Source organism: Toxorhynchites rutilus, chromosome 2 (assembly GCF_029784135.1).
Source record: "Toxorhynchites rutilus septentrionalis strain SRP chromosome 2, ASM2978413v1, whole genome shotgun sequence".
Classification (NCBI taxonomy): domain Eukaryota; kingdom Metazoa; phylum Arthropoda; class Insecta; order Diptera; family Culicidae; genus Toxorhynchites; species Toxorhynchites rutilus.
Window position 1 is genome coordinate 140,737,926 of NC_073745.1, and position 26,463 is coordinate 140,764,388.

General features: G+C 42.1%; 2 protein-coding genes across 2 annotated transcripts in view; both read left to right on the forward strand.

Annotated features, from left to right (window-relative positions):
- Positions 1–26,463, forward strand: part of LOC129764326 (uncharacterized) — a 40,990-nt gene that overhangs the window by 4,981 nt on the left and 9,546 nt on the right. The window lies entirely within an intron of this gene.
- On the forward strand, positions 14,537–16,230 carry LOC129764332 (multiple inositol polyphosphate phosphatase 1). The gene is made up of 3 exons (XM_055763304.1): positions 14,537–14,598; positions 14,666–15,822; positions 15,887–16,230. Exons 1-3 carry the CDS (start codon positions 14,593–14,595, stop codon positions 16,068–16,070), a joined length of 1,347 nt encoding a protein of 448 aa, XP_055619279.1. The 5' UTR covers positions 14,537–14,592; the 3' UTR covers positions 16,071–16,230.

Here is a 26,463-nt window from a genome sequence, read left to right on the forward strand (position 1 = left end):
ACCTCAGTGCAATTTAAAAACGACATCCAGAGGCTGACTCGATGCAGTGGTAAATTCGTCATCTCCGGAGACATCAACGCCCGCCACTCCACGTGGGGGAACATTCGTGGCAACCGAAACGGAGCAGTGCTCGCTGAGGACCTCCAGGCGGGACACTATGTGGTTTTTCACCCAGATACGCCAACCTACTACTCTCCAACCAGGGCCGGCTCGACACTCGACATCACTCTTATTAACATCAGCGATGGCTGCTCTCGTCCCTCTGCAATCACCAACCTATCCAGCGACCACCTCCCGGTGGTATTTGAACTGAATCAAGCAATCAACCACCGACAGCAGTACCGCAGGCGGAACTATCATCAAGGCAACTGGTCCCGGTTTCAGCGGTTCGTGGAGGACCGCGTCAGATCCCCTGCCTGGCAGCGGTAGAAGACATCGATAGGGTGTTGCAAGCACTCTCCCACGACATCAGCGAGGCGGAGGATCGCTTCATCCCGACGACGACTGTGAATTGTAAGTTTTTACCCCTGGATACAGTAACCAAACACATACTTTCGTTGAGGAATTGCGTCAGACGCCAGTCCCAAAGGACAGGAAATCCTTCTAGGAAAATTCTTTTCAAAAAACTCAACGAAATAATCGCAACTAGAGTAGAAAAATTAAAAAAACATGCAATTCAGCAAGGAACTTAGAAATACACCTAATTATTCTAGGCCTTACTGGCGACTCGCTAAATTCCTTAAGAAAAAACCCAAGCCTGTGCCTCCCCTCAGAACTGATAATCATTCATTCCTAACATCTGGTGAAAAGGCTAACGTTTTAGCTGTTCATTTCAAAGCTGCTCACGAATTGGGTTAAAATATCGCTAGTCCGATGGAAGCGTCAGTCGAACAAAGTGTTGCTCAACTTGCATCTGTGCCAATCGAACTAGCCGAGGAACAACGGGTTACGGAATACGAAATTGCTCAAGCTATCAAGAACACCCGCAACATGAAGGCTCCTGGCTTTGATGGGAATTTCAACATTGCGCTCAAGAACCTTGGGCCCAAATCGCACGTTCTCCTAGCGAATGTCTTCAACTGCTGTCTGGAACTAGGTTATTTCCCAGCAGCTTGGGAAATGTCTAAAGTGGTACCTATCCTCAAACCGGGGATGGACCCCACGAGCCCGTCAAGTTATCGCCCGATCAGCCTCCTCTCGTCGGCAAGTAAATTGTTCGAAAGAATCATATATACAGGGTTTTCCAACTTTAAATTCCGAAAGTAAATTGAAATAAAACACACTTAGAATTCGAATTTCGATGAAACTTTTATTTCAAATTAAAGTTTGGTTTATGCCATTATGTGTGAAATACAACATCATTCAAATGTCCACCTAGGGCTTCCTCGCACACCTTGATCCGGAACAGGTAATATTCGATGACTTTTCGGCACATATGGGGTGGTATCTCGGTCATAACTTCACGAATGTTGTCTTTCAAATGTTCAAGAGTTTGCGGAGAGTTGGCATAGACACGGTCTTTCGCATAACCCCACAAAAAAAACAGGAAGTGGGTTATATCTATGGTATAACCGCAAGGGTGACGTAGGACTATTGTTGATTTAGAGATCATTTGTTTGAAGTTGAATCTGAATTCATTCTGAATGAATGAATATTTGGGGGACTTCGAAAACGAGAGCGTTACGTTGGAGGCACAAGGTTTTATGCATCCAATATTGGATACGCAAATATCTTACTGATGGGGAAGAATAATCTTCAGAAGCTATCCTGTTAATTGCAATTGATTGAAAAATCACAAAACCAAATGTATTTGGTCACAGTGTTACATGGATAGAAAACATTCAAATAAACTTTTTCACATGAATGTAATTTTAAATTCCCAGAGGAACTGGCAGATTATTTTCAGTAACGATTAGATATTTCCACATTTTCATCGATACTGGAAGCCCACCAGTGGTTTATGCTAACTCGATAACCATCTGTTAATACCACTTGATTGAAACATATTTGGTCACAGTGTTACATGGATAGAAAACAGATGCTAACATGCTGCAGATGCTAATAAACTCTTTCACATGAATGTATTTTTAAATTCCCAGAGGAACTGGCAGATTATTTTCCGGATCTTTCTCGATGCTGAATGGCATCCAAACGGAAAGAATTCCGCGCGTGTATGTGTGTGTGTATGTGTGTGTGTGTGTGTGTGTAGCGGCTGCTTCGAGAGCTTCCCGGGGAACCGTTTGTGGCATCACTCTCCTCCTGATGGATTCATGTCTAGCCTAAGGTGCACAAACAGGCTCTTGGTGACACCGTTCATCCGCGCTTTCATGATAAACGAAGAGCTTCACCACAACAGCGACAACATGCTCCAATCGTTGTTCAATTTGAAGTGAGTGGATTTCCGAGCGGCGCTCGCTTATATACCGATTGGTGATTTCAATAGCCTGTTTTGAAAGCAATTTTAAGACTATTGAAACAAGTTTTTGGATCAGAAAGTAACAAGTATAGAACGCGTAGACATTTTATCTTTCGAATGAAGTGTTTATCATACCATTTCGTTCAGTTGTTTAGGAGCTATTAACGCTCAAAATCTCGGTCTCCGGCGTAACGCTTTCGTTTTCGAAACTTTGATTTTACACCCCGGTATAGAAATGAAAGACGTAGTCCTACGTCAAAAGTCTAGCGGGTTCAAATCGCATGATCTGGACGGCCAATTGGCATCACCAAAACGCGAAATTATGCGTCCCTCAAATTTCGTTCGCAATATGGCCATGTTCGGTCGTGTTGTGTGGCACGTGGCGCCGTTCTGCTGAAACCACATGTCATCCGTATCCATATCTTCAATTTATGGCAAAAAAATCGGTTAACATGCGGTCATACCGTCTCGCCGTCCTCATTTTCAAAGAAATACGGCCCGATGACTCCACCAGACCATAATGCGCACCAAACAGTGACTTTTGGCGGATGCAATGGCCTCTCAACAATCACGTGTGGATTTTCTGAGCCCCATATACGGAAAATTTGGGTGTTCACATAGCCACCGAGCTCGAAATGTGCCTCATCGCTGAAGAAAATTTGATGCGAAAATTTCAGCATTTTGCTGCTGTTGTTCGTTCACCCAATCGACGTATGCCCGACGCTTTCCATGGTCACCACGCTCTAATTTTTGTACCAGTTGGACTTTATATATAGGATATAGGTGCTAGTCCAAATGCAAAATTCGCCACAATGATGTGTTTGACAAGCCCAATTGCTGAGCACGCTGTGGAATCGAAACATTCGGGTCATCCTCCACACTGGCAGCAACAGCAGCAATATTTTCGGCCGAACGCACATTACGATGATGCACAGGTTTCACAATATCCGCTACGAATCCAGTTTGTTCGAATTTACGCACTACATTAGCGATTGTGTGCTCTGTAGGCCGTCCATGACGACCAAAATCCGTCCGTAATGCTTGAAAAACATTTGCCGGCTTTTCATCATTTTTATAGTATAATTTAACAAAATTAACACGTTGTGCGATGCCAAAACGATCCATATTGTAAAATGGCAGACATTCAACTAACGATATGACGCTTTGGTTGACAGCTATGTCAAACGGTTGTCAGCGCAGGGCTGTATACTTTCGGAAGCCCGAAATGGAAAACCCTGTACCAGGCTCCTCAAGCACACTGAGGAGAACAATATCCTCCTTGACGTGCAATTTGGCTTCCGTCGAGGGCACTCCACTGTACATCAGCTCCAGAGGGTAATGAATCAGGTGAGACGTTCCAAAGATCTCTCGAAGACCACAGTCATGGCCATGATGGTAAAAAGGTAAAGGTAAAGGTGCAGGGATGTGAAATCGAGTGGACGTCTGCCGTTCGGTTTCTTGGACTAATCCTCGATATGAAACTGCTCTTTAGGTCTCACATAGACGACCGGGTCACTAAAGCTATAAATATTTTCAAAAGCCTCTACCCGATCATCGCCCGGCGGGCCAAAACATCAACTATAAACAAACTCGCCGTTTTCAAACAGATAATTTAGCCGATGCTTGAGTACGCCTCCCCTGTTTGGAGGAGTTGTGCTAAATCACACATGAAAAAGCTCCAGATCATTCAAAACCGGTTCTTAAAGCTAATCCTAAACCTCCCGTGGCACACTTGAACTACCGAGGTACACCGGCTAGCGGGATTTGACCCAATCGAATCTAGAATAAATAATTTTGAACGGAGGCACATAGAAAGATGTCTACAATCAGAATGGCAAACGATTGCAGAACTCTACCCCTAGAATAATACATTTTTTGTATTGTAGTTTAAGCTAGTAGGTTAGGTTAGAATATCAAATTAAAACTTAAACATACATCCGTAGATGTCAAGCAGCTATAAAATCCCAATGAGCAAAATCAAATCCAATTCCACATAGAATAAATAATTTAACATAAGCATGAAAAGTAAAATACTGCGGAATCACTAAAATTGCAAAAACCTATTGTAAAACAAAAATTGGAAAATAAAAATGAATTTAATGAAAATGAGGAAAATTATCACTTCCCAATTTGTGGTCATCGAAGCCACATCGTTGCCGGCGAGCGTCGAGTGAGAATGAATTGTCTTTCTCATCCTGTTCAATTTGTGTCATCTTCATTTTCTCTAGAACTGTGGGCTACATTGTTGATGGAACAAATATTTAATCGCACGTGACCACCGGGAGCGCGATAAACACTCAGTCCAATGCGTGCATTGACATGAAGAAACAAATTGTGACATATGGCCAGTTCGTGTATTGTTCTCGTAAAGGCAAGAAAGAATCGCTGCTTCTAGAACAGCTTCCACAAAGCCAAGGGTTAAAGATTTACTCTTTTACCTTTTTCATGCTCACCGAAACTAATCTTGTAAAGAGTGATTTATCAAATGTCTCTGCATTTATAAATAATATCCGAAATGATAAACAAGCAAATTAAATAAAACGAATGCGTAGTCTATTACTATTAAATGGTTTGTTCTATTTCGACGTGGGACTACGTCTAACCGGAGTATATGGGGGGTAAAATGAAACACTAAACAAACAACATGCAGGAAAAAATGAAAGATTCCGAATGCTTATAACTCGAACATTTCTTACTGGATCGGAAAGATGTTTGCATCAACTGATAGGGAATATTTCTACGCTTCTATCGCAATTAATAAAATGTTATTTTTCATTTGATAAACAATTGAATAACTGTAAAATGTTAAGCGTTATCTAAACTTCGTAACTACCTCATTTTGATTTGCCCGATCTACGGTTTCCCTAACACAGCCATCAAACCCAAGCAGCCTTGGGGAAATCGGCATTGCAAATACATGAAAGTCGAGGGAACTTTTGTTCCGATTGAATAGTGTTTCCCCAACACAGACTTCAGAACCAAGGTGTCTGAGGAAATTGGTATTGCAAATTCAGTGGCATTTTTGTTCCGACTGAAATGTGTTTGTTTAACACAGACTTCAAAACCAAGATGTATGAGAAAATCGGCTCTGCAAATAAATGCAAGCTTCGAGTATTTTTGTACTCGCTTGACTTTGTGCAAACTAGAATATGTTTCCTTAATACGGTCTCCTAAACTTAGGAACCTGGGAAAATTGAGCAGACACTAGAGACGAATGAACTTTCAAGTTTAAATCCTTTATAGTATATAAAGTAGAAGTTGAAGTTTTTGATTCATGCAAGCCGGGGGTACTTCTGCACCCGCATTTTTTTTGCACTCCGCAAAGTGTTTTCCTGTGCTCCCGTGGCTGAGTGGTGCGTCAAACGTAACATGCCGGGGGTTCGGATTCGATTCCCGTTCTGGTCGGGGGAATTTTTCGTAAAGGAAGTACTAATGAAATGACGCAAGTAATACTACATTCAGACGGCGAAGCTCCTCTAGGAACGTTAGTGCCATTCAAGAAGAAAAAGGGTTTTCCTAGCACGAATTACAAAAGCGGGTACGAACGCAACGCTTGGGTCGGTTATTCATTATTGTATTGAAGAATATGTCTTCATATCTTCTGCTCACTGAATTTCTACGCATACCATTTGATGATTAGGCAAAATGCTGTCATCAAATTTACTTGTAACGAAGAAAATTTAATCAATACAAACAAATGATTGCTAAGCTAAGGTAGTCCCACGTCAACCTTGCGGTTATATCATAGATATAACCCACCCATTTTTTTAATTTATTACCGAGCTCGGGAAGCTCTTTAATTTTTTTTGTCCGATGAAGTCCAAATAAAAATATTACTCATGGATCTAATCTCGCATATTTTTATTAAAAGTCGAAGCAAATTTGTTTGATTCTTTAAAAACCAGGCAATTAACTGAAGGGCTTCGTTTAGAAACAGTTATTGGAATTTATCAAAGAAAGACGAATTTCGAAACAGTGGTATAAATACAAATCGATATGGATATAATCATGCTGTTCAAGTCATTCATGTGTTCTGTTGTATTTCGTAGACTGGCTCGTTGAACGGGCGAATTGCCGCTCAAACTCATAGACGTTAGTCAGTGCCCGATTTCTGACGCCGTTCACTGAACCGATTCGCAGATTCATCATAACCAGCAAGATTAGTCTCTTTATATTAAATATTTTCCCTTCTAAGCATCATTTACATTACACAATACCAGGTTGAGTAGTGCATGGTGGCTACACTGAACCTAGTCAACACTAAACACTTGTATTATCATCGTGATTGATAATTTCATCCACCAAATTTTTTTTCTGTACAGCTTCGTTAATCGTGAGAAATATTGGGTAGCTTGGAAAACTCGTGCCGATTTAATGGAGAAAAAAATCAAGCACATCATTTTTATAGACATTAATTTCTTCAATTATATATGCGCCGTTTTGTATTTTTATTCCATCTAGTGAGCTTCTTACAGGATCCTGAACAAGTGATAATCTGAGGAAGGAATATCGGGTAAATACGGCGGGTCCAGCCAAACCCCAAAAATGTTTTGCGGATTTGTCTAACATACATTAGGTTTGGCATTGTCCTGAAGGAATACGACCCCCATCATATTGGATAATTCTTGCCTTGAGGGGGGACCCCTGTCTGGAATGTCGGAAAACAAATTCCAATGAATATTTCGAAACTTTAGGACAATACCTAAAGCGTTACATAGGTGTTTTTGAAAATTCGAAAGATTGCCAAAATGGCCGTAATTTTTGATAAAAATGACTAATTTTTCATGAAAAGTCGCAAGTTAGAAGCTCATAAAAAATCAAAAAAATCAGATATCAAAAAACGGCTTCGTAACGCTTTAGATATTTTTTACATGCAGAACGCGCAGTGAACACATCGTATAACTAATAAAACTTTAATTAATCCGTTTAATTATTTAAACTTGGCCTTTCATTCCATTGGAACCTCAGCCCAACACATTTCTGAGGGCATAAGATTCCCAAAAATGCAAAAAACAAAAATTCGATTTTTCGATTTTCTAGACCGGGGTCCCCCTTAAACGCGCCTCAGCAGTGTTCAGCTGCCATGTAGGTACTTGGACAGTTTTCGAACTCCGCTGAAAGCTGAGATTTACGCAGTTTAACAGTTTAACAGTTTCTGAAGTAAACTAACAGTTGAGATGTTGGCATTTTCCGAGCAGAGTCCATAAGATAAGGCCTAGAAGGGTAGGCGCTCGTAATACAGTTTTTTTTCCAATCCAGCCAGACACAGTGTATGTTTTCTTCGTGGCAAAACACGATATGTATTGTAGTTGCGTTTATAAAGCGAATCTCAAATGGAGATGCGTTTAATCAAATGTTTTTGGTCAAATAATATGTAACCCATCCATTACAGCGTTTGATGTAACCATACTTCACCAGGTGCTCATGATCGGTGGTTTTGGCTATCTGCTGTATCGTGTGTCGTGTACCGAGGATTATTTTTGATCAGTATCTTGATTGGATTGTCATCAGTGTTCCCAGACAACCCAATAGAAGCGTAATGCAAAAATTCCTTCATCAAAAAAAGAGCATCGTTACCAGGTATAGATCTGCAGAGATATAGCCCATGCATCAAACAATGTGTCGATCGCCTTCCATTTTCGCAAAATCTCAGTTCATAGAAGCTGAATCGAAACCCACACCTATAAAAATAATGTCGTGCTTTCAATACATTTGAGAAAAAAAATTAAAGGTACAGAGTGCGAAATCGAAATTTTTAAATAATTTTTGAAATGCTGTAACTTCGTGAAAAATCAACGCATTAATATGAAATTTGCATAATTTAAAACTTGAATTTTCAACACATACACAAGAAACGAATTGTACTTCTGGCATAATTTTTAATGAAGTGCTTCTCTAGTTTATTCAAAACTTTCATCGATTTGTTAAAAGAATGGCTAAACGTATCATTATGAAACGTTTACAGGGGTTTAGAGGATATACTAGGCTCAAAATGTTCTGCTAACATCGAAACATGCTGCAATATTTGCAAAATAACAGACACAACAACAACAGATTTTCTAAAACACTACAGCAAAACTGTTTTTGGCGCTTTTTCAAAATCGATGCAAACAAATTTTATTGAATTAAATTTCGTGCGTTTTTCGTAGAATCAACGAATTAACTTTGCACACACACACACACACACACACACACACAGCACCCGGCCCCGACGGAATCCCCAATGTGGCCCTGAAATCGGCGATCCTTGCTTTCCCCGACATGTTCAGGGTGGTGCTGCAGAAATGCCTGGATGACGGTCTCTTCCCTGCGGAATGGAAGATACAAAAGTTGGTGCTGCTCCCGAAACCAGGAAAGCCACCTGGAGATCCAGCGTCGTATAGGCCTATTTGTTTGTTGGATACTTTGGGAAAGCTCTTGGAAAGGGTTATTCTCAACAGACTGGTGAAATGCACGGAGGATGACCACGGATTGTCGAAAATGCAGTTCGGGTTCCGGAAAGGAAAGTCGACAGTGGACGCTATTCGGACAGTTATCGAGAAAGCTCAGGTCTCGCTTAAACAAAAACGAAGAGGCGACCGTTACTGCGCGGTGATTTTGATTGACGTGAAGAACGCCTTCAATAGTGCCAGCTGGGAGGCCATCGCCGAGGCGCTACACAGATTGAAGGTCCCTAGCTACCTGTACAGGATACTGAGGAGTTATTTCCAGAATCGGATCCTGGTATACAACACAGACAGGGGACAGATAGTGAAGAATATCTCGGCGGGAGTTCCACAAGGCTCCATCCTAGGTCCTACGCTTTGGAACACGATGTACGACGGTGTTCTAAGGCTGAAGCTACCCAGAGGTGTGGAGATCGTGGGCTTCGCGGACGACATCGTAACAACGGTAATCGGCGAGACGCTTCAGGAGGTGGAAATGTTGGCGACTGAGGCTGTAGACATGATCGGTAGTTGGATGGACAGCGTAAAGCTCCAGATGGCACATCACAAAACCGAGGTGCTGTTAGTGAGCAATTGTAAGGCAGTGCTGCGGGCAGAGGTATCGGTCGGAGGACATACCATCGTTTCGAAGCGGGCGGTGAAGTACCTCGGAGTCATGATCGACGACCGGCTGAACTTCAACCAGCACGTCGACTATGCATGTGGGAAGGCGTCAAAGGCCATCAACGTGGTGGCGAGGATCATGCCAAATAGCTTTGGCCCAAGCAGCAGCAAGAGGCGTCTCTTGGCAAGTGTATCTTCGTCGATACTGAGGTATGGTGGCCCTGCCTGGTTGGCGGCTCTGGAAACCCACCGAAATCGGAGGAAGCTGAACAGCACATTCCGACTCATGGCCATGCGAGTCGTAAGTGCTTATAGGACCATTTCGACAGAAGCTGTGTGTGTAATCGCCGGAATGATTCCCATCTGCATCACTCTGGCGGAAGATAGCGAGTGCTACAAGCGACGGGAAAGCAGAGGTATCCGGAAATTGATGAGAGCGGAGTCGTTGGACAAATGGCAGTATGAATGGGATACGGCAGAAAATGGTAGATGGACGTACAGGCTGATACCGGTACTTTCGACCTGGTTGAACAGGAAACACGGTGAAGTTAACTTTTACTTGACGCAGTTTCTGTCTGGGCATGGCTGTTTCAGGCAATATCTACACCGGTTCGGGCACGCAGTTTCACCCCTCTGTCCGGAGTGTGGAGATATGGAGGAAACACCGGAGCACGTCGTTTTTGTCTGTCCCAGGTTCATCGAAAGGCGCGAGGGGCTGCCTGCACTTCATGTCGAGAATATTGTGGAGGAGATGTGTCGCGACGAGATGATCTGGAATGCCGTGAGCAGTGCAATCACACAAATCATGTCGGAGCTGCAGCGAAGGTGGAGGGCTGACCAAAGTGCTGACAACGTCCGACGGTGAAAGGTGAACAACGGCGACGGCTGTTGCAAGAGATGGTACCTCACGAGAGTAGCTGTGACGGGGTGCGCGTTGTGTTGGAGGGCACCACCTAATCGGCTCTCCGCTGGGAAGAGAAATCCTGCGAGGGTGACTGTGACGGGGCGCGCGTCAAGTTGGAGGGCGCTTCCTAATCGGTGCACGTCTCGACAGGTAAACGGATACTGCCGCGAAGAACAGCAAAAGGCCTACCTGACAACGCCTGATCGTGGCCTGGATGGAGGAACACCGCGAACATTTCGAAGGAACGAGCATCAAGGATGAAGCCACGATCAAAATGGTGAATACCCCACGAGAGTAGCTGTGACGGAGTGCGCGTCAGGTTGGAGGGCACTGCCTAATCGGCGCTCCGTTGGGAAGAGAAATCCTGCGAGGGTGACTGTGACGGGGCGCGCGTCAAGTTGGAGGGCGCTTCCTAATCGGTTCACGTCTCGACAGGTGAGAAACCCCGCGAGGGTGGCTGTGACGGGTTGCGCGTCAAGTTGGAGGGCAATTCCTAATCGGTTCACGTCTCGACGGGTAAATTCAAAATGCCTGCGAAGAGGACATCAGCGCAGTGGAATTAATAACGAATGGAAAGAAAAAAATATTGAGAAAAAGGGAAGGACAACGCTAGTTTGCGTTGAAAACTCGAGAAGTGCATGAGCACAGCCGCCCCCTGAAGTAGTCGCCTAGATGTGGTCCCAGGGGGAATAAGGCAACGAGTAGAGGGCTTGGTTTTTGTGGGTGCGATCCCCACTCGACGTCTGGGTTAACCCTTCCCAGGTAAGGCTGGTAGAGCGTTCCTCACCTCTTTAAAAAAAAAAAAAAAAAAAAAAAAAAAAAAAACACACACACACACACACACACACACACACACACACATTGTAGTTCTCCAAACTGCCTCCCGATAAGCGGAGCGTTAATCATTTATTGAATTATTAACCATCGAAGAAGCGAAGCGAATGGAACGCTTTTCATACATACAAAAATAGCTTTGTAGTGAAAGCCTGGAAATTTTTTAAAATCTTATAAAAGCTGGTTGATAAGGTTAATTGTTTTTTTGCTGGTTTAGCTAGCTGAAAGTATCAAAAAACCTAGAAATTCCAGAAAGAAATCGTTTTTTCTTCTATTGTTCCTATATTGTTATTCACTACATTTACACAAACCAAGATAAAAATCCGTCCGTAGATATTCCGAACTTAAAGCTTTGAAATGTTGAAGTTGAAGCTTTGAAATTATGGGTATCCATCTTCATAGGTTGATTTTTCACCAATGGAAATAAATCGATTGCTCTCAATTCATGTGAATGACTTTTAAAACACACGTTTCAGGGAAGAAGTACAACCATATGGAAAAATATGGATGTTTGCCGCACTCAGGTAGCTCAAGCCTTCTTTTATAAACACTGAATACAAAGAGCGGGCGGAAAATTCGATAATTCTTGAAAATAAAGCACATCATTTAAAAAATATGAATAGTGCCCACGTGGATAGTATCTAAACCCCTTCCTCCCCCACTGTGGACAACCGTGGACATTTTCGTAATCCCTACCCCCCTAAAGTTGACCACGGGATATGTGGACAACCCCTTTCTTATAGTTCAATATATTGGTTCTCGAAATAATTGGCCAAATGTATTATAAAAATGTGGTTTTTCATGTTTTTTACTGAAAATAAGCAAGTCAGAAAGTAGAACGCTTTTATCGATGCGTGTATAATGGACATGTAGTGGGGGGAATATGGACAGGTTAATAATATACGAAGCGTAGAAGTTTATCGCTCGCGAGAGGAATTATTTCGCTCTCTCTCGGTGTTTGTGTGTCCAATAACTGAAATAGACAAAAAAAAAGAAATATTAAAATGAGTTGAATATTCTTCCCTTCACTTTCCATCATGAATTGGATGTGATTGTGGATATGACTGTCCATTTCAACCCCACCAGTGCAACTATTTCAATAATTTAAATTTACCACTTACAAATAAATTTACTTTTCCGCACATACCTAATATCGCTTCTCTGTCAACTCACAAATCGAAATATAATCATCAGAGAATTCAATTTTGTAATTAAACCACTCAAATGATGTTTGATTTTCAGTTTTTGGTTCACTATTCCACTTTTGATCAGCATTCATTGTCATAGAATGGTTCAAATATTATAGAATAGCATGCAGAAGGAGTTCCCATCAACAGGAATTTGAAATTCATAATGCAATTATACAAATCAACCACCTATCCATTATACCCCCACTGTCCGTCCTACGCGCGGTTCCCCTATATTGATCCTATAATGGGCACCTTACACGATCAAAATGATTGACAATAAGTGTCTTCAATATCGTGACAGCTAGGCTTTCGACATCCGATTTAACCTCAATCAATATTTTGCCACCTTACACGGTCAATATCATCCTCAACCGGAGACAACGAAAATATCCGCGATGGCTAGTGGCGACATTCGAGTTTGGGATCCAAACTATTCTCCATCAGATTAGAAGGATAAAAGGCAATTTTTAATTGGTAAAATTTGAATGAAAGTATCTACTTGGTATTATTTAATTAGCTGAAGCGCGTAGTCTTCACCCTAACTTAACCTATTTCCTCTGAATTTTCAGATATTCCTACTAAAATTTGTTATTATAATATAACGTCAATTTCGGACACAATTTTTGTATGGGATTTTCTCACCACTTGCAGAAAAAAAAGTGATTTGCATTCACATAGAATACTAACTTGATTCGGAAAAGTTTATTTTCATTCATAATTTACACTTTGAAACTCGTTTTTCCTTCTCATAAACACATCATAATATTCGCTTCACAAATACAGACTATTCCTTTCAGTTTCAGAGATGCCAGATTATTTTAGTTTGCGAGAATATATGCAAGTTATATAATCTACAAGTAAATGTTTTTATTCCATATATAAGACTATGACAGTAGAACCCCGATTATCCGCGAGCGGGTGATCCACCGTGCGGATTATTCGCGACTGCGAGTTCCATAGTAAATCAATAGGCCTTTCCGGAATTTGTGAGTGAGTGGTAGGCCCATGATCTTTTGTTGTGGTCATGGCTTTTACATTATTTAGCCACTGTTATACACGACCCTATAGATGAATAGTTTAATAATTTATGTGTTGATAAAACATAGTTTTTATGTTGAAACCTCTTTTTTCGCATTTCTTTTTTTTGGTCCTTTAATGGGTCATCCGCGATTTTCGTTATTCGCGGTGAGTTTAACCGACTATTCCGCGGATAGTCGGGATTCTACTATAACTTGAATTAACACGTGATGTTTTTTCACGTGTGATTTTCCCAGATCTTCGCATTCTCCAAATTTTATAGCGGAGTGTGAAGAATCACACAACTTAGATTAAAGTGCATTCGTTAGCGCCGAGTTCAACGTTAAAAAAGTCCTAAGACGTTGTTTATTTTCATTCACTCTCTCACCATTACATTGTCAGTTTACTTTGAGGTTTTGATTTGTATCGTGAAAAGTACCGTATTTTGCTATTTAAATTACAGTAATTTACATTTAATGCGACATTTTTCTGATTGGACAGACCTGTAGTGCTTTCATTTATGATTCCTACAATTTCAGAAGTTTATAAATTTTAAGTGCAATCGCAAAAAAGGCTAACAAAAATTAAATGTCCGCTTGCAAATCTGGCAGCTCAGTCTGGAAGTCCGTGAGGTAAAACGTCAACATCATGCATCCATATGAAATGTCACGATATTAATGCCCGAAAATCATAAAATCCGGATTTCTGCGTTGTCGGCCATGTTCAGCTGTCATTATGCTTTCGAATGTCATCATATTGTCTATAAAGCTTTCCGCTTTAAGCTAACTTCAAAGCTAAGCTAAGATTTTTTGAAAAATGTAACTTGTTTCGAACATTTAAATAGCAATCAATAACTTTCATTGTAGACTTCAAAATTTAGAAATGTCTTCAGGAGTGCTAATCTGAACGCGGATACATTCCATTTTAACTCAAAATTATTGTAGGAGGCGAAATCTTCAAAGATGTGAGTAGATGGAAGCACTATAGCATTATAACTCTCGACTACAGTGTTTCCATCTATTGGACAATATCGTCACTTTTGTAGGCGGCATGCGGCCAAAATTTGAATGAACATATATTGGGCCAAAAAATGAATGAACTGAGCAATTGTGCGCGTATTGATGAATGAATCTGGTCTACCACTATTTGTTTTGATTCCAAGCATGTTTCGCTTTGACTTCAATGCTCGTAAGTATTGAGACGCGACTCCGTGATTTGTTATAGCAGAAAATTTGCTTTTTATTTAAACCTTTAGTTTCAGTGCAATGTTAAAATGTGCTCATCGAAAATGGTTTTGCTACATTTGCTGATATATGCCTGCTCACTCTTGGTACTAGTACAGTCTCAGTCTTGTGCAGAAAAGCCTTGGGAGGTGGTCCATCGGCATTTGGCCACCAAAACACCATACAGACATTTGGAACAAGAGCGAGAAACACCACCAATCCGTTTCGATGGTTGTCAGGTGACCAAAATCTGGGGTCTGTTTCGACATGGAACCCGTAATCCTTCACGGAAAGTTATCGAACGAATGAATAGCGATTTGGTACAGATTCGCGATGAAATTCTGCTGCATGCAAGATTGTGCAGGAAAGAATTGGCATTGTTCGAACAGTGGAAACCGCGATTAGAGCCCGACCAGGAGAAATTATTGGTCAAGGAAGGAGCACACGAACTTCTGCAAATTGGGCGACGTTTTAGACAACGCTTCGGTGATGACGTGATACCGAAAAGGTACGAGAAAACACTCTTCAATATAAAATTCACCAAAACAGAGCGGGCGGAATACAGTGCCCGAAATTTTAGCTTGGGACTGTTCGGTCAACTAGAGGATATCAATTTTCCTACACCACTATCGAAAGATCCGGTTCTGCGGTTTTATAAGCTCTGTGAGCGATGGAAGGGTGATGTTAAGCATAATCCAGAGGCCGTACGAGAAGTCGATTTGTTTTACAATAGCAAAACAATGAAAGACGTCATCGCTAAAATTTCCAAAAAAGTTGGAACTTTTCTGGATGCGGAGAGCATACATTTGATGTACCAAACGTGTGCATTCGAGACGGCTTGGGTCAAGAAACATGTCTCGCCTTGGTGCATGTTGTTTGATAAAGCCACTATCAAAGCACTCGAGTTTGGGGAAGATTTGGAGTATTATTGGATCGACGGTTACGGCTACGAGTTAACGTACAAACAGTCCTGCAACGCCTTCCGGGATTTATTCCGACGATTCGACGAGGACTTAGAACCATTTACATTCTATTTCACTCACTCTGGGACACTGCTTAAGTCGTTAGCGTTTTTAGGACTGTATCGGGATGAGTTCCCCTTAACGCACCGAGATTTTGGACAAAAGAGATTGTGGAAAGTAAGCGAAATTGACGCGTTCGCGACGAATCTTGTATTCAGTAAACTAGAGTAAGTATTTAATAGATTTATTCTCAAATTGGAGCTAGAGCTGAATAGTAAAAATTGATTTCAGATGCAATAACGGCACTCACGTGATGCTGATGCACCAGGAGCGGCCTGTGCACATTCCTGGCTGCCCGAAGGGTAAAGTGTTGTGTGATTATAGCCACTTTAAACGATTATTCAGCGACAGAATCGAAAATTGTGCTTTTGAAGCGATGTGCTCAATAGGTGTGCCTAGAAATGACGAATTTTGAAAGTAAATGATGCCATATCAAAGTCTACGATAGCGATATATAATATTTAGCCATATTCAGGACATAGAACTAATATTAACTGCTTTTTGAAGGACAAATAAAACCAAATCAGTTGCTTATTTTGAGTAGCTGTAGACATAAGACAGTGGTACTCTGGAAAATAACAAGAAGATGGTTTTTCATTTTTGATCACGATACACCTGGGCAGGCGATGTTCTTTTCTTGTTGCAGAAGATAATTCAGTTTTAGGTTACGTTAATTTTGAATCCAAACTGTTCGTGTGGGACGACTGTTCTGTTCTGTTGAACCCCCTGGTTCGACTTGCATCGACTGAACAAGAGTTCTTCTGGCAACACTGCGTAACGTCATATCGTTTGTAACAAAAACGTTAATAAAATTCTCTTCTTGTCTGTAGCGTACTAGGATCTACACGTATTTATATTTTTCTCAACTGAGCCCTCATTTTCCACAGTTCCCTTATTTTTAACAGGTTATGTGTTCAGCTTTGGGGCCAATGATTGCGGAAAAGTGTGCGACGCGATTCGAAAAATAGAAAGTTTTTGACGTAGGACTACGTCTCTCATTTCTATACCGGGGTGTAAAATCAAAGTTTCGAAAACGAAAGCGTTACGCCGGAGACCGAGATTTTGAGCGTTAATAGCTCCCAAACAACTGAACGAAATGGTATGATAAACACTTCATTCGAAAGATAAAATGTCTACGCGTTCTATACTTGTTACTTTTTGATCCAAAAACTTGTTTCAATAGTCATAAAATTGCTTTCGAAACAGGCTATTGAAATCACCAATCAGTATACAAGCGAGCGCCGCTCGGAAATCCACTCAGTTCTAATTGAACAGCGATTGGAGCATGTTGTCGCTGTTGTGGTGAAGCTCTTCGTTTATCATGAAAGCGCTGATGAACGGTGTCACCAAGAGCCTGTTTGTGCACCTTAGGCTAGACATGAATCCATCAGGAGGAGAGTGATGCCACAAACGGTTCCCCGGGAAGCTCTCGAAGCAGCCGCTACACACACACACACACACATACACGCGCGGAATTCTTTCCGTTTGGATGCCATTCAGCATCGAGAAAGATCCGGAAAATAATCTGCCAGTTCGTCTGGGAATTTAAAAATACATTCATGTGAAAGAGTTTATTTGAATGTTTTCTATCCATGTAACACTGTGACCAAATATGTTTCAATCAAGTGCTATTAACAGGTGGTTATCGAATTAGTATTAACCACTGGTGGGCTTCCAGTATCGAGGAAAATGTGGAAATATCTAATCGTTACTGAAAATAATCTGCCAGTACCTCTGGGAATTTAAAAATACATTCATGTGTAATAGTTTTTTTTGAATGTTTTCTATCCATGTAACACTGTGACCAAATACATTTGGTTTTGTGATTTTTCAATCAATCGCAATTAACAGGATAGCTTCTGAAGATTATTTTTCCCAATCAGTAGGATATTTCCGTATCCAATATTGTATGCGCCCGCAATCGATTCTTGCTCTGTCGCCGAAAATTCCGAGCTCAGAGAGTTCATTCCCCTCTAGTTTGCCTTCCAAATTGCCATCGTAAACCACACCTTCTCTCGATTCAATCACACACAAAAAGGATACTTAAGCGATATTCTGGTGGTGAGACACATTCATTTTTCGTGAGGACATCGACAAGACAACATTGTTGCCTAACGTGCTGGAGGAGGTGGACGGCGAAGGATCGACACATACACGCGCAGAATTCTTTCCGTTTGGATGCCATTCAGCATCGAGAAAGTTCCGGAAAGATCTAATCATTGCTGGGAAATAATCAGCCAGTTCCTCTGGGAATTTAAAAATACATCCATGTGAAAGAGTTTATTTGAATGTTTTCTATTCATGTAATACTGTGACCAAATATTTTTCAATCAAGTACTATTAACAGGTGGTTATCGAGTTAGTATTAACCACTGGTGGGCTTCCAGTATCGAGGAAAATGTGGAAATATCTAATCGTTACTGAAAATAATCTGCCAGTTCCTCTGGGAATTTAAAAATACATTCATGTGAAAAAGTTTATTTGAATGTTTTCTATTCATGTAATACTGTGACCAAATATTTTTCAATCAAGTACTATTAACAGGTGGTTATCGAGTTAGTATTAACCACAGGTGGGCTTCCAGTATCGAGGAAAATGTGGAAATATCTAATCGTTACTGAAAATAATCTGCCAGTTCCTCTGGGAATTTAAAAATACATTCATGTGAAAGAGTTTATTTGATTGTTTTCTATCCATGTAACACTGTGACCAAATACATTTGGTTTTGTGGTTTTTCAATCAATCGCAATTAACAGGATAGCTTCTGAAGATTATTCTTCCCATCAGTAGGATATTTCCGTATCCAATATTGTATGCGCCCGCAATCGATTATTGCTCAGTCGCCGAAAGTTCCGAGCTCAGAGAGTTCATTCCCCTCTAGTTTGCCTTCGTAAACCACACCATCTCTCGATTCAATCACACACAAAAAGCATACTTAAGCGATATTCTGATTGGGGAGACACATTCATTATTCGTGAGGACATCGACAAGACAACATCGTTGCCTAACGTGCTGGAGGAGGTGGACGGCGAAGGATCGACACATACACGCGCAGAATTCTTTCCGTTTGGATGCCATTCAGCATCGAGAAAGTTCCGGAAAGATCTAATCATTGTTGGGAAATAATCAGCCAGTTCCTCTGGGAATTTAAAAATACATTCATGTGAAAGAGTTTATTTGAATGTTTTCTATTCATGTAACACTGTGACCAAATATTTTTCAATCAAGTACTATTAACAGGTGGTTATCGAGTTAGTATTAACCACTGGTGGGCTTCCAGTATCGAGGAAAATGTGGAAATATCTAATCGTTACTGAAAATAATCTGCCAGTTCCTCTGGGAATTTAAAAATACATTCATGTGAAAAAGTTTATTTGAATGTTTTCTATCCATGTAACACTGTGACCAAATATGTTTCAAGCAAGTGCTATTAACAGATGGTTATCGAATTAGCATTAACCACAGGTGGGCTTCCAGTATCGAGGAAAATGTGGAAATATCTAATCGTTACTGAAAATAATCTGCCAGTTCCTCTGGGAATTTAAAAATACATTCATGTGAAAGAGTTTATTTGAATGTTTTCTATCCATGTAACACTGTGACCAAATACATTTGGTTTTGTGGTTTTTCAATCAATCGCAATTAACAGGATAGCTTCTGAAGATTATTCTTCCCATCAGTAGGATATTTCCGTATCCAATATTGTATGCGCCCGCAATCGATTCTTGCTCAGTCGCCGAAAGTTCCGAGCTCAGAGAGTTCATTCCCCTCTAGTTTGCCTTCCAAATTGCCATCGTAAACCACACCATCTCTCGATTCAATCACACACAAAAAGAATACTTAAGCGATATTCTGGTGGTGAGACACATTCATTTTTCGTGAGGACATTGACAAGACAACATCGTTGCCTAACGTGCTGGAGGAGGTGGACGGTGAAGGATCGACACATACACGCGCAGAATTCTTTCCGTTTGGATGCCATTCAGCATCGAGAAAGTTCCGGAAAGATCTAATCATTGCTGGGAAATAATCAGCCAGTTCCTCTGGGAATTTAAAAATACATTCATGTGAAAGAGTTTATTTGAATGTTTTCTATTCATGTAACACTGTGACCAAATATTTTTCAATCAAGTACTATTAACAGGTGGTTATCGAGTTAGTATTAACCACTGGTGGGCTTCCAGTATCGAGGAAAATGTGGAAATATCTAATCGTTACTGAAAATAATCTGCCAGTTCCTCTGGGAATTTAAAATTACATTCATGTGAAAAAGTTTATTTTAATGTTTTCTATCCATAAAATATCCATATAATACATTTGGGTTTGTGATTTGTCAATCAAGTACAGTTAGCAGGTTAGCTTCTGAAGATTATTCTTCAGAACAAGGTTTTTCGTATCCTATATTGGATGCATAAAACCTTGTGCCTCCAACGTAACGCTCTCGTTTTCGAAGTCTCCCAAATATTCATTTATTCATTCATTCAGAATGGATTTAGATTCAACTTCAAACAAATGATCTCTAAATCAACGATAGTCCTACGTCACCCTTGCGGTTATACCATAGATATAGCCCACTTCCTGTTTTTAGTACGGGAGAAAAGTTTTGTCCGGAAAAGTACGCGGTGCGGGGGAGAAAACGTTTACTTTTGTCGCGGAAGTGTATTTGTCTGAAAAAAACCTTTGCGGTAACGAAGATGGATTTTTCGAAGGTCAGCGTCATCCGGCTTAACAACAAGAACTACCGTTCATGGGCTTTCAAAATGCAAATGCTGATGATGAGAGAGGGCATGTGGTCTTACGCAAGACGGGTCTATGGTACTAGGTGAGGCCGTTTCGTCACTAAGTTGGTTAGGGGAGCGGTATATGAAAACAGTACGGAAGAAAGCAGAAGGGGAATTATTTGCTTGTAGCGTGAAAGAGACAGACTGATCACGAGCGAGCTTCGGCACTAGCGTATTGTGTTTTGTTTACAAACAAAGCACAGTAGACTTCCAAGATGGCTGAAGAGTGGTTTTAGCAAGTTGGCCCACCTTAGGATATACTTCTAGGCGCCTTGGTCTTACGTTGACCCAGGTGCTCCTCCGACACCGGTCACTACGGCTTGAACGGAAGGTGATACGAAGGCGCGGGTCACCATTGAATTGTTGGTTGAAGACAACTAACATAACCTCATCATGTCAAAAACAGGGGTATGACTAAAACGTCAAATCCCTTATATTGCCAGTGTACCCAATATTGTTGCGGTTCACTGACATTTTGGTTCTATCAATTACTGTTGTTTACAACTCGGTCCGGTTACATAGTCGAATAGTGGCTAACTTTAAACTCCATGTTAAATGTAAACAGCTCCATGTGAACGAGGAGGCGATCTGGCGTAGCGGTAACATCCATACCTCTCACGAGTTCAATTCTCACTCCCGACATTCTTCCGAAATGGAAGGTAAAAGTGACGAACCAGCCAAATGTGTTGAAAATCACTATAATACAGAAATAAAAAAAAAAAAAAAAGCTCCATGTGAAACCGAAATATGAAAATCGCTCATGCAGTTAGGAATAAAGCAAACTATCTCCGTGATTTCAACGATTTCAATCCTCGCAAATGATATGTTGGTAAACAAATGACGCCATATTGATTTTGATTTTGGGTAGCCTATATTCAATTGATGTCTAACCCCTGGTCAAAAACCACATGGAATGCGCCTAAAACTCACCATCAACAGGCGACTCTCACCGGGAAGGTATCGCTTTTGAAAGAAGTTTGCAACACGAATTACCGCGAAGGTGAGAATATGGAAGAGTTTTTGTACGGCATGGAGGAGCTCTATTCCCGGTTGGAGAATTCGGGAGAAAAATTATCCGTGAGCTTGCAAGTGGCCATGATTTTGCGGAGCCTCCCGAAGGCATTCGATGCTACAACCGCGATGGAGAGCCGATCAGATAAGGAGCTGACGATGGATCTTGTGCGGGCGAAACTCATCGACGAAAGCTTTAGGAGGAGCGGGTGCTGAAGGCAAAGAATGAGGTGAAATCGGCAGGTGTGTGTTTCTTTTGCGGTCACGCCGGACATAAGAAGCGCGACTGCAAGGAGTTCCTGGCACGGAAGAATAGCAGCGACAGTGATGATAAAAAGAAGAAGAGCAAACCGAAAAAAGAAAAAGTGAAACAAGTGCGCGAAAACGACACAAGATCGTTCACGTTCATGGTGCGTCGGCATGACAGTTGGTCGACTCTGGTGCTACATCGCACATGTGTAGTGACAAGAGTGCGTTCACTGCTTTATACTTATGACAGACATACAGCTGTACTACCGTTGTACTTCGAAAATTGTATGTCTGTCACCATGTACAGCGCTAGAACCATGCAAGCAACTCGGTACAATCGCTGTACCTGTACCGACCTATTTTACCGCTGTACATGGCTACAGTTGTACTGTGCGCAGCGCCATAGATGGTTAGTGGTGGGTAGCATAAACAAATCGAATCAAAACACTTGGTAAACATTCTTTTCATTGACTTTCTCTTGAGTTAATAACTTTGACTGGAAACTTGCTTGTTGTGTTTGATAGCTAAGACGCTAAATAAAAACCTTTTTCATTGAAATATGTGGTGAAAATTGGAAAAAATTCTGATTGTCAGTTTGACATACGGTACAATGTACAACCAAAGTATGTCTGTCATGGTACGATGGTACCTGTACAACGCTGTACACGTACAACGCAAGTACAGCTGTATGTCTGTCCCTGGTATTAGATCGAAGTAAGCGTTCGAGTGTAATCGTCGCGGATGGCAGTGAAAATCGCGTAGAAGGTGTTGGCGATTGTTTGATCAAGTGTGTGGGTCACAGTGGAGAGATTATCGAACTACCACTACGAGGTGTACTGTATGTACCCAATCTAGATGGTAATTTGATATCGATCGCAAAACTTGCGTCGAAAGGTGTGCGCACAGTTTTGACAGTTTTTGAAACGAGTTTGCAACACCGGTTGCAAACTCGTTTATGACAGTACGGTAGTCGCAATCGCGGATAAAGGGAATGAAATGTATTGGCTACGAGGTGTGGAGGATCGCGTGTTGAAAACCGAGGAACGGCAACATACGAAAAATTGCCAGCATACCTGGCATCGCCGCCTGGGACACAGGGATCCAGAAATTCTCGGCAAAATCAGACGACATGATTTGGTGACGGGTTTGAACGTTGTGGATTGCGGCATTCGCTGGACCTGTGAATGCTGTATCGAAGGGAAAATGACTCGACCATCATTCCCACAGGCTGCCGAGAAAACATCGACCGAAGTGCTGGATATAATACACAGCGATGTTTGCGGGCCAATGGAGGAAAAGACCCCAGGAGGATGTCGCTATTATTAGACACTGATAGACGATCACAGTCGTTACACTTACGTTCATTTCCTAAAACACAAATACTCAAGCAAGGCACTTCGGAAGTTCTATGCGGACGTAGGGATAAAGGCGGAGTACACCGCTGCATACTCACCCCAGCAGTCGCTAAGCGAGATGGGCCGATGTATGCTTCTGGATGCAGGCATGCACAAGCGATTTTGGGCGGAATGAAATAAACACCGCTTGTTACCTGCAGAATCGTTTGCCATCTGCAGCAGTAGACCGTTCACCATATGAGATTTGGTTCGGCAGAAAACCAGATTTGAGTTACCTGCGATAGTTCGGATGCGCTGGCTACGTGCTGGTTCCGTCGACAAAACGAAAGAAGTTGGACATCAAGGCAGTGAGAATGACATTCGTCGGTTATTCCGCCGAGCATAAAGCATATAGGATGCTGAACACGAAGACGGGAGAGATCCAAATCAGCCGGGACATTCGTTTTATTGAGCTTAGAGACGGATCCAAGCAAGGCTGTGGAGTCGAACTGAAGCAGATTCCGGAAGGCAACGACGAAATCGAGTGGACTCTCGATAAAGTGATGAAGCAAGACGACGAATCCCATGAGGTGGATGATACAAACTCCGAAGGTTATTTTTATGGCTGGGACGAAGAAGACGTTGATGTGCGACAAGGCTTTTGGCAAGACAATGACAACGACTGGCTTCGCGGACTGTGGAATAATGATGACGTAGGTGATACGATGCATGTAGACGTGGTGCCAGTTCCACCTCAACCCGCTCGTCGTTCACAGAGGGCAATAGCTGGTATTACACCGGCGCGGTACTCTGAAGGAATGAAATCGGTGGAAGAATTTTTTGTTGAACCGAGATCGTATAGAGAAGCTGTATCCGGTCCGCAATGTGCTGAATGGAAATCAGGAATAAATGGATTTTTAAGTGTAAGTCAAATGAGGAAGGTAATTTGGTTCGGTTCAAAGCGCGGCTGGTGGCACAGGGCTTCTGCCAAAAATTCGGGACCAATTACGATCTGGTCTTCGCCCCCGTAGTGAAGCAGCTTACGTTCCGAACGATGCTGGTAGTGGCAAGCAAGCGGAAGATGTAAACAAAGCACGTAGACATCAAAACGGCCTATCTTCACAGCCAGCTACAGGAGGAGATCTTTATGCGTCAGCCTCCGGGGAATGAGAACGGAAGGCAGAACGAAGTCTGCCGGTTGCGACGCAGTATCTATGGACTCAAACAGGCAGCCCGCGTCTGGAACATGAAGCTCGACGAGGTGTTGAAACATATGGGCTTCAAGCAGTCGTAGGCAGATCCGTGCCTCTACATTCGGCAGAGAGCGGGTAAAAGTGTCTTTGTGCTTATTTACGTTGACGACGTCATTGTCATCTGCTACAAGGAGGATGAGTTCGCTGAGGTGGTCGAGAAACTGAAACGAAACTTCACGATCAGCGTCATGGGTAACCTGCGATTTTTCCTCGGAATACGTGTTCGTATGAATAACGGATACTACTGCCTTGACCAGCAGGCCTATTTAGAGCGAGTTTTAAAGCGGTTCGGCATGCATGATGCGAAGCCGTCCAAATACCCGATGGATCCTGGCTTCCTGAAACAAAAAACTGATCGGGGCTTTGCTCTAGGTCGCTGTTATCACCAGACCTGATGTCTCTATTGCTACGTCGATTCTGGGCAGAAAAGTACAGCAGCCATCCGAGGCGGATTGGAACGAGGCCAAGCGCATATTGCGCTACCTCAAAGGCACACTGGACACGGTGCTGCACCTAGGCGGCGATGGTCAGCAGCTTGAGTGTTTTGTGGATGCCGACTGGGCAGGCGACGTCAGCGACCGCAAGTCAAACACGGGATATTTGTTTAAGTTCGGTGGCGGACTCATCGGATGGTGTTGCCACAAACAGAAGTGTGTTGCCCTGTCTAGCACCGAGGCTGAATACGTGGCGCTTGCAGAGTGTCTGCAGGAGATAAAATGGATCCAGAAGTTGATGTTCGACGTCGGTGTACACCTGGTTCTCCCAACAGGGTTTAACGAGGACAACCAGAGTTGTATTGCATTGCCTCGAGGAGACCGATCCGAGCGCAAGGCAAAACACATCGACACTAAATTTAACTTCGTCAAAGATATGGTTCGAGACGACATCATAAAACTGCAGTATTGCTCGACCGAGCACATGGAAGCTGATTTGCTAACAAAGCCGTTACAAGCTGTGAGACTTCGACAACTACGGGAGGCGATCGGCATCAAATCATTCAGCGTTGAGGAGGAGTGTTGAACCCCCTGGTTCGACTTGCATCGACTGAACAAGAGCCCTTCTGGCAACACTGCGTAACGTCATATCGTTTGTAACAAAAACGTTAATGAAACTCTCTTCTTTTTTTCATCCAAAATATATATTTTTATTAAGGCTCATATGGCGTCAGCCTAACGGGGCCGGGAGTTCAATATTTTGACAATGTTTGCTTATAACTATGTTAGTAATATGTAACTGATTACTCGCGGTTGGCTCGAGGTTAGTATTACAAGTGTTCTCATAATTGGGATGTTGCAGTCTTCAGTGCTCTGTACGTGTGCCCGACATGGGATACTTCCTATTGGGATGCAGCTGACCGTTAATCTGCAACGCCCCCCTAGTCTGCACCCCATATCTAGCGTGGTGCGTCTTTTTCGACTCGAGGAATCCAGGATAGAATGATCACTAGCCGGCGCAATCATCAGCTCGTATAGAGTTGTCATGAGCGGTACAACCTTTGGCTCTTGTTGAATCATCACTGAACCGCACAACCTACTCTCTTCTTGTCTGTAGCGTACTAGCATCCAGACGTATTTATATTCTTCTCAACTGAGCCCTCATTTTCCACAGTTCCCTTATTCTTAACAATATCGGTTTCCAGATGCCTACTAATTCTGGTTAGAAGAAACAAGAATAATGGAGCTTAGATCATAGGGAATTCGTATTCGGGTGTTTAACTATATCTATAGATACTTGATACATTGAAATATTAGAATGGAATAAATTTGAAGTTGAAGTTTGAGTTGCATGAATTGTACGAAATTATTCCCCTTTATTACGCGCGGCGCGTGACGTAAGATTGCAAAGTTTACTACTTTATTCTGGAAGCCACCTTTCTTTTTAGCTCCTATTTGAGATTTGAAGTCGTATCGACTCGGGTGTGAAAAAGAAGATGAAAAGTAAGGTAGCTTCCACAACGAAGCGAGAAACTTTGCTATCTCACGTCACTCGCCGCGTGGAATAATGGGGGAATATACATTTAAAACATCTATCGGTGTCGGTAGTTGTGTGAATACGATACGTCTATTTAGAGACGACAATCTGTGCTACAAGTGTCGTTTTGACAGTGCCAAGCACCAAGCAAGAAATTCGCCATATTTTACGTTTTTACTACCTGCGAGGTAAAACTGCAAAGAAGGCGG

What these genes read in the sequence shown, in the direction of transcription:
- LOC129764332 (XM_055763304.1), top strand. An exon ending in CTTGTATTCAGTAAACTAGA is followed by an intron (nt 15,823 to 15,886) that starts GTAAGTATTTAA and finishes AATTGATTTCAG; the next exon opens with ATGCAATAACGGCACTCACG.